The sequence below is a fragment of the Seriola lalandi genome, unplaced genomic scaffold (assembly GCF_002814215.2).
Source record: "Seriola lalandi dorsalis isolate HSWRI2012SDOR001 ecotype SW California unplaced genomic scaffold, Sedor1 jcf7180002054929, whole genome shotgun sequence".
Taxonomy (NCBI): domain Eukaryota; kingdom Metazoa; phylum Chordata; class Actinopteri; order Carangiformes; family Carangidae; genus Seriola; species Seriola lalandi.
In genome coordinates, this window is record NW_019525481.1 from 1,459,529 (window position 1) to 1,469,315 (window position 9,787).

At 41.5% G+C, this 9,787-nt stretch overlaps 1 protein-coding gene across 1 annotated transcript in view; it reads right to left on the reverse strand.

Moving 5' to 3' along the window:
- Window positions 1-8,992, reverse strand: part of luzp2 (leucine zipper protein 2) — a 135,527-nt gene extending 126,535 nt beyond the window's left edge. Inside the window, exon 1 of the mRNA XM_023393102.2 lies at window positions 8,695-8,992. Within this exon, the coding sequence (XP_023248870.1) occupies window positions 8,695-8,756 (62 nt within the window). The 5' untranslated portion in view covers window positions 8,757-8,992. The remainder of the gene's footprint in view (window positions 1-8,694) is intronic.
- Between the last annotated feature and the right edge of the window lie 795 nt (window positions 8,993-9,787).

Genomic DNA, 9,787 nt, shown 5'->3' on the forward strand with positions numbered 1-9,787 from the left:
CCCACAAACTAACTGCTTCAGTGGAGCCGTTCAAAAGAAGACCATGTGATCTGTGAAGGGCGGCTCCCCCGGTGTCAGAGAGTGTAACTTTGTGAATGTGAAACATGCCGTTGCCGAGACGTGTGTCTGCTTAGCAACTGCTCTCCGGGTAAATAAAAGGTGGAGAAAGACCTACGGCAGCTGGGAGGTAAAGGAAACAGCAGGTAAATGTTTCGTCTCCATCAGTGTGAATGACATTTACGCGTGATATTTAAACCCAGTGTACTGTAGCTGCTGTAATTAATGAATTCCCACAGGATTTCTATGTTAAGGGTTTGTGGCAGAGAAAATGTCTTAATGAATATCTGCTCATCAGGAGCAGATTTACCCAGGATTCAACTGTGATGTTAAATGTTTATAACCTGTTGTAATTTTTGTTGTTTTGTTTGCCTGTAGTCAAACTATTTTGATCCGTTTCTGCTAGCGTCAATCATTTTCAAATTAATCTGTTTACACCCCCTGGAAATGCAATCCAACATCATTCGGTAATTAGACATCACCAATCAGTGTCGTTCTGTAAAACATGTCTCATGACATTAAAAGCCGAAGCAACACAATGTTAAAATGCTGAATGATTCCGCACCAATGCAAAAACAAATTCTCCACTGAAATTTGAAGTTTGTGCCTTATGAATAAAGTAATAATGTTATTATGCTAAACTAGCTTAAATGATTAAGACAAACAGAACAAATCCCGGGGAAGTTGTTTAATTCTTTAGGGGGCTGTTTAAGATTAATAAGATTATTTAAATCTCATAATTTCTTAAGCAGAAATGCCAAATATCCTGCTGTTCCAGCTTGTCCAGCATGAGGATGTGCAGATTTTCTCAGTTTGATACGATGGTAAACTCAGTATCTCTTGGTTTTGGTCCGTTGTTCGGACAACACAAGATATTTCATGGACTTTTTCTCACCAGTTGCAGCCCTAACATTAATCAGCTGAATATAAACGGAACTATTTATGACTGTGTGAACTGATTCAGATGATTCATCCGTCCTGGGGGCTCCAGGAAAATTAATATCTAAACTGAATAACTGCGAAATAAAAAGCCAAGATCTTATTTAGACTCCGACAAAGACGTCAGGATCAAACTGAATATGATCATGTGAAATGAGGAGGATAAATACACTGTGGCTTAAATGTAATTTCATGGCATCTACAGTACGTCACACAACATATGAAGGGCCCTGAACATCACTTTACATTCATGAGCAAGTGACCGAGGCATTCTCCTTTTGCTTCAGAGGGAATTGACTCATTGGTGCTCGATAACAATCCGGTGGAAAGAGCAGAGGCAATTTATATGTCATGTGCCAGTGGGACGAGAGACGGTGCACAGCTTTTGTTTATTATGGTTTTACATATTGCACTTCACTGTAAAACAAAAAGCAGAGCCTTTCGCTAATGACTCATTACTGAAAGAACACAAGCATCCTGTTTATGGGGACTGGGCAATTAAGTGCCTGCCAATTACAAGAGTCACTGTGACAACCGAACTCTAATATCTATACTGACAGCACCGAAGGAGTGGAAGCAAGTGCTGGATGATGCAGCAGTAATGATTTACATCAGAAACTGTAGCCTCCTTAAAGCAGCTCTAATCTATAGGTTTACAGTGACAATATAAAATGACAACGTGATGAACAGACACTGAATTTCTGCCCTGAATCTGAAGCTCTCCTCAGCTTTGTGGAGCTTTATGGAGGCTCAGCTCTGTGTTTAGATGTGCTGCCCTTAACTTTACCGTTCTGGTTGACTCTCCACACATCCTTCCTCATACCTTCATGTTCAGCAGCAGCAGCAAGCAGCTGTTTTTAGCACAAAAAAAAAAAAAAAAAAACACTGTACCACTGTCTGCTGAGCACCAAACAACAGAAAGAGTTAGCAGCTGGTGAACATGGTGGAGCATTCAGCAGCTAAAGAGCCTCATGTCTCCCTCGGGGAGTTGGTAGAGACCGAAAACAGAGCTAAAAGAGAGTGAACACTGGCCTTACACACACCAGGCAGAAGCAAAAATGATTTCAAATGATTTTATCTGTTGCTCTGCATATGTAAATATACACACAACTTGTTTCTGCTGCCCCCTAGTGGCCAAAAGAAAATCAGTTATCGTAGCGTTGAATTCGAGGTAGAGTATGTAGAGAAGACAACGTGTACCAAACAAGTAATAATTAATGTACAGTTGTGATCTCAGTGTATAAGAATTCTTGACTTAAATACCAAATGACCAATTTTAAAGCTGCACTAATCAAACTTTTGTGCTAAAAATGAATCAAATGACAATGTGCGACCACAACAGAGAATCATCACCCCTCAGCCCCGAGTAGCGTTTCCCACAAAACATCTGTGATGGAGCCACTGATGCTTTCAATTCATTTCACTGCCCGCAAGTGTCCAATACAGAAATAAGTTCATGTAGTTTTACTGTTTTGTTTTATTTTTACTTTGAATATACTTTAATATATATTTTTGTACTATAGAGTTAAATGACTACAGTGGTTAGCGTTAGCGCTGTGGATGCAGCACGGTGTCGTTCTGTTTCGGGCTTTGTTGCTTGTCGATATTGTGTTTCTGATAACCAATAAAAGAAATATAGTTTACATATTTGATTAAACTGCCCGGTATCAGTTATCCTGTATAAAAATCCTGCCAATACAAATATTGTGATACAACACTTGAAGAGAAAACATGAGTCACTGAGAAAACACTGCAGCAAGTGGTATTATGAATATCGTCTATTCTATTACTATACAGCTTTTGACAATTGGTATTTGCATTTCATCTGAAGTGCATTTCATCTGTCAGTGTTAAGTGCAATTATGCGAATGGTTTCTGAGCTGATGAAGAGAATGATAATTGTTTTGAGCCTTTTAAGATGAAGTTAACGGCAGAGCAGATACGTTTCGCTAAGTAAAAGCAGCAATGTACTCACTATTCTAGTCCTTCATACATATTCTTTGCTATTAAAACACCACCCCTCTTCCACAGTCTGGAAATGCCTTTTAATTTGTGATGATCTTTCCCTCAATCACATCATCCCAAATACCCTCGTCTTAACACAAAGCAAATATTCAGTTTCTTGTATCCCCACCGTTAGTGGATGATGCTGTTCAACGATAAAACCTCGTGTTCCAGGAAGCGTGGTAACAAGTAATCTACGACACACACGCACTCTTGAGTGTTTGAAGAATAAACACCGCTGTTGTTTCAAATGTCTTCTGAGAGCATTGAGAGCAACAGCACAGCACCTGAAATGTGGCCTTGAATATCAAACGTCTGGCTCCTCTTCAACCTGCACCGATCCTGGTCCTTTTAATTACTTTCTCATTTGTAGGAGCCACCCAAGGTTCTGTTTATTGTAGCCCACTTCATTACTGTCATGTGGGCCACTGTGTGGTTGCCATGGTTTGACCATTGCACTATGTCCTTTGAATTTCAATAATCATTCGCGGTCCGATTGGTGCTGAGGACATCACCAGCCTGCACGGATATCATTTCCTCTCATCTTGAGGACTCAAACCCCGCCCCCCGAAAGTCATATCTGTAATCACGTCTCTGCTACAGATGTCATTCGGTGTGTGGATGAGGAAGTCATGCTAATCTTTTCTCCTAGTCATTCTCTCTCTCACACACACACACACACACACACACCCCAGTGTTTTATGTTGCGTAATGGTGACACAGATCGCCGCTGCACATTAAAAGTCACTCAGAGGTTGCACATCTTCTGACGCTTTAACCGCCTCCCACCCAAACTGCCGCTCCGCAAAACACATAAATGTTTAGGTAAACGGTGCGAGGCTTCTACGACGTCCTTCAGGGGAAAAAAAACAAAAAATAAAGCATCAGTTCATTTAGATTTAGTGATGAAGATGTCACTCAGCTGCAATCAAGACAAACGGCAAAAACGCAGCCAAGCCTCTCTTGAACAAAGACAATACAGCCAGGCTGGCCGCTCCACACCGACCCAGGTACAGCCTTATTTGTTCAGAACAGTTGCTCTTTCATCATCCAAGTGCTAAACAATGCCCATGGATAAGAGGTGGATTGTTTCCACTCAGTCATTATCCCTGCCAACCATTTGTAGTCCATCAATGAATAGATCGACATTACCACCCCCCCACCCACCCCACCCCCACCTCAGTCAATAGTTGGGTCTAATTCCACATCTGCTCCACACTTCCACACTTGACCTCCAGTCATTTCTCACCGTCCCAACGTGTCAGACAGTGTTTGTGAAACACCTCCACGCCGCGAGTTTCATCTGAGCATTTTTAAACTGCAGAGCAAAAAGCAAAACTCAGGCTGCAGGTGTTTGTCAATGAGATATCATGGGGAGTTTTCTCTCAGCTGCTGTACGTCCTGATTGAATTTATTCATTGTCACCCGTAAGAAAGTATTGATCGGATGTAAATGATGATCCGCGGGATGTTTTCAACTCGGCAAAACATGCATCAGACTGAGCGGAGGAGGCCGGAGGAGGCCGGGCAGCCGTCACAACCCTTTGGGCAGAGAAAACAGCTGAACAATGACACGTTGCTTCATCCTTGAAAAAGAGTTTCTATGAAAAGAAAGTGCACAAACACCGAGCAGTTTCCTCACACATTACGCTGATACAGTATCTGGTTTCACCGCTGAGAGTCTCATGAGTCAATATAAGGACAACATGCTGTTATGACAGAAGGGTATTTTACTGGAGAAATGTCCAAGGTCAACAATATAATGTCACATTCATTAGAATTCGTGCCCAGCTCCGTCATTAATCTACATCCCATAAACTATCCTCCTTTTCATGTCTGACCCTAAAGAGAGACTCGTTTAATTTACAGTATGCTCGTATCCACGGGCAGATGTTAAGATATAAAGCGACGCGGCTGTGTGTTTGCACTCTACGTATAATCCCAGGCTCTCTGTAGTCCTGTTAATTGCCGTCCAAAATACTCATAAATATTTGATGCTGTGGAGATCCCACCAGATAGCACCGTTTCCAAGAACAGTCTGCTTAAGGTAGGAGACATCAAAGATGGTGTCAAGAAAATCTGTCAAATATTTTTCTGAGGGCGTGTATAAAAGGTGGAGCCGTTTTATCTGCGGGGGGGAAAAAAAAACAAAACAAGCCAAATGGAAAAGAGCGATCGGACTGTGGTCGCCTCCCCAACCCTGACCCAGAGGCGGACAGTCATATCTCATGGGACTAGTGTCAATGCAGCCTTGTCTTCTGCCTAAGTACCAATTGATTTCTGCAATGACACATAGCCCTGCAGCACCATTATGTGCCCTGAGTAACCCACTCAATTCATTAAAAACAAATCCTTCTTAATCAAGTTCTCATATCAGCAGGGGCTGGCACTAAAATAAGGAATTATATTCTGTACTGTTCAATATTGTGAATTCTTGAACTTCTTGTAACATGGTTAAGTTTTTTGTTTTTTTAAATATCAGTGTTTCAGCGTGCGTAACAAAACTGAGAAAGCTCACAAGATGCCTTTCAGATGTTTAGGCTATAAAACAGAATTAGGCGTCGACCAAAGGGTTTAACAAATGCTGCTATCATACGGAAAAAATTGAAACCGTTCCTATTCCATTAATTCACATTCCTTAAGGCAACTCCATCAGGTCACATAATGGGAGGTTGCAGTTAACATATGAAATGGATTCCCTCACGCACCGCTGATGTGACGATAGTGAATCAAGCAAAGCGAGGCAGAGCAATATGTGGACGAGACAGCTCAAGTCACAGTTCATTTTGCAGCAGCAGATACACCTCGCAGTCAGTCCCTTCGACGTTCCACTATCTCAACAAAAAATAAATAAATGAGGATGTCACAAATGATGAGCCTTGTTTTTTTTTTTGGGCTCATGACCTCCGGAGCAACAACACGAATATGACATGTGTTTTAGGAGCCAATCGACTCCAGAGAGGTTTTGAGCGCCGGCGAGATCAAAAGCAACAACAACAAAAAAAAATCTGCCGACAGAATTAAATTATTCCCTGGAAAATTAAAGCTGAATACCTCTTCAAGATTTTCAGTTTAAAATATGGCACATCAAAAAAAACAAAAACAAAAGAGGAGTATGAATGAAATATTCTGTTCTGCTCTCAACACAATCCGGCCATGTTAGCAATGATAAAAAGCAATTTCCACAGCTTTATGTTAAATGCATCTCTGCCAACTGTTATTGCCTCAGTCAAACCTCTCCAGGGCAGCGCTAGATCAAAAGACAACATAGCACGATATTACACTGGCTAATTACCACTGACTATTAAAAGCATAGCTAATTATGCACATTTGACAGGGATAACAGTAGACAAAACACATGTAGCCCTCTGCAGGAGGAGTGGAACAAAGACAAGAGCGGACATGTGCTACGGATCAACCAGTCTCCCTCTTTTTCAGCTCTGACCTTTAACTGAATCCATTCGTGGACGCTCGTAGTGACGACAAATCTTTAAGAAATATAAAATAACCTTTAGCCGTCCTTGTATGGCCTTATCGCTGCCCTTTTCATTACAATTTAAAATAATGACCATTTTAAAAACTCGTCGTCCTCGTCACCAACACAAATACCACTATCCCATACATTTTGCATACGAGTGTCAAAGTTCAATGTCGGTCTTGGAAAGAGTTCAAATCTTAACAGGCGCTTGATTACAATCAGAAGAAGAAGAGAAGCAGGTCAAACATCTCACTATATTGATATATTGTAATTAAATACAACACCACAAGCTACAGGTGACCGCAGAGTTCAATCATCTCGCCGACACAACGTCCACGAAACCGATTATGATCCGCTTTAAACCGGTGGGACTTGCTTCAAGAGAGTATTTCAGTCTCCCACACTGGAAAAGATCCTCTTGGGGGTAGGAGTAACTTGTAATCAGATCCCATTTATTATTTTAATTCCTGCAAATAGCTTCTTTTTTTTTTTTCTACCCAATTTCATCATTATAAGATTAGCTGGTCGTAGCTGGAGCTTCCTGTGGGGGGGAAGCGGAGCAGATGCGGCGCCGCAGATCAGTTCAGGACCTGGCGCATGTTTAGTTTTTATTTTCCTACATTAAAAAGAAAAACCAAATGAAGGTTCAGTAGGTGACGGTTGAGTTGGAAGAAAGCCACCTACACAGCCTCTTCGCTACATGTGGAGTTTGGAAACAAACTTAAAACTGATTATCTGTGTGTTCTGGTAATTACTTTTCATGACATTCCCCCTCAAGAGGCAGCACACAATCTGTGCTGACCTGCCAACAACATCATCACCTCGAGTGCTGGTGACTGTACACACTATAAAAAATAAACCCCAACGGACAAACAAATCAAAATATTAGTTTCATAAGCTTAAAATGAGCTAAATAAGGTATTCATGATCAAAATCAACCAAAAAATACAATGCTGATAAACAGACTGAATTCTTCCAAAAGGTTATTTATGCATGCAACAAAACTGTAGGTGTGTTAAAGGGTGTGTGAGTGCTTAATTTGCTGACTACTAAATGCTAGAGGTTAATACATCAATACTGCCCCTAGTTATATGACTCATACATCATCAGTGTACCTCTCCGCTATTGACAAATATGCTGGATGTGGGCAATAACCTTGACTTCTTTCTCTACAAATCTCCGTCTAATGTAACTCCCAGGGGCAAAAGACATTATTCACATGGTGGAACGTTCATGTGTTTGGCATCACGCTGCAAAAAAATTAAAAATAAATAAATAAAATGTAGGTATTTTGTCTATTTAGTTAATGAAAACAAAAAGAAAAACACTGACTTCAAAGCCATCCTTCTCCCTTCACGTTCATTCCCCTGCAACTGCATTCAACTAATTCACCAAGAAAAGATGAAAAACAGTATTGAAATGTTTTGGGGCAGTGAAGAGAAAAAGGGAAAGGCAAGTTTTATAATGCATGCCTTCCTGCGTGTGATGTCTCCATGGTATAGTCAAAGCCCTGAATTTCCACTCACAGCTCTCATTAAGGCAGCGGTGTCAGGCACTGGCAGAGAAGAAGGATGATTTTATCAATGATTTAATTAATCATCAAAACTCCCCCTGTCCACACATTCCTCTCTTATTCATTCTTCTTACCCATCACTCTTCCTTCAGCTTCTTCCAAAGCCTTACATCGCACACACACACACATATACAAACGCCGCACGGCAGACAGAGACACACACACACACACACACACACAACTGCTCTTTTTCAAGACACTGCAACACAAGTAGCCTTGTCCTTTCTCGCAGTTCCCCCGACTTCAACTTGCTCCCTGCCAGACCAGCGGGCAGCAAAAGTCCCAAAAAGCAATGTCACCACTATTCAAAGAGGCATCGCATTCAGTGAATTACCACCACAAAAGGACAACTGTCCTCAGCCTGCCCAGAACTGAGAAAGATAATAGCCTAGTTCAACAGATAAGCTCTTCCATCCTCCCTTCAAAGTCTCTCAGTCTCCAACATGCTTAGCACACACAGAGGCTCCGCCAGGAGAAATTAAGGCTTCAGTATTTGACAGGACCGAACAGCCCTTCAGATTAGTAATCTAAGATTGCCCATTGTATGCTTTGAACCTATACTCCCTTTTTCTTTCAGAGTCTCTATCAGGAAGAAACTGACAAAAAAAACAAAAAAACACCCTCTCCTCTTATTTATCTCTTACCTGGTGTTGAGGCTCAAAGCTGGACAGAGAAGCAGTAAGCAAATAGCTTGGATGAATTTCATAGCTGTCTCACACTCCCGTTCCTTCTCCCTTCTCAGATGCTTTTTGCCTTTCCCCCGTGTCTCTCTCCCCGCTCTCTAGCTCTCCCACTGGCTGCCTGGGTTTTTTAGCGCACTCTCATACACACACACACAGCCCAACACACACACACACACACATACACACACACACACACACACACACACATACAGCCAGACACACAAGCGGCGAGGCAGACAAATGCAACACAGTGGCTCGGTGAGAGGGAGGATCTCTGGCTTTAAATAACACAGGGACACGGACTGACTTGCTAATGGAAAGGAGCGGGTGGGGCTGAAATCAAGAGAGAGATGTGGGAGTGATATGATGTCAGCGCCCGTGCAGCTACAGCTATTGGTGAGAGCCATTCTTGCCATTGTTTGGTGCCGGTTGCTCCTCCAACAATACACCTCTCCATTCATTTCAGCCTGCCTGTTTATACCCGAGACGGAAAGAGCGGGCTGATAGGTGGAGACACGGCAACATTTAATGGGAAGAGCGGCGGAAACCGGGTCATCACTGCAAGGAAACACTCAAAGGGTTCATGGTTCAGCAGCAGCAAAGTCACAGTTCAGTCAAAGTAAGACACTAACAGATTTACAGTGTAATTAGCTCCCAACTCAAAACACAAAGCAAGGTCAGTTTGTTAGTGAGTGAATGATGAAGATGAAAAAAAATGGAAATAATGAACTGTGATGGGGAAGTGAAGTGGTCTTTTCATTTTCCTCATTAGGCATTAGTCATTAGGCTTAAATGTTTTCCCCTTTGCTTTCCAGATAAATGTCACGTCCAGTCACAAACAACTAAATTAATGCATTTGGTTGGAAACAAGCTGCAACTGGCTAAAATGAAATAGTAAAAATACAAATTAATCTCAGAAAACTAAAATGAAACTGATCAAATAAAATTCTGAAACGGTTTGAGCTTACATCTTTAGCATTTCGATTTTCAACAATTGGAAATAAACTAATTATTTAAAATTAAAAAAATTAAAAAAATTGAATCCTGAATAGTA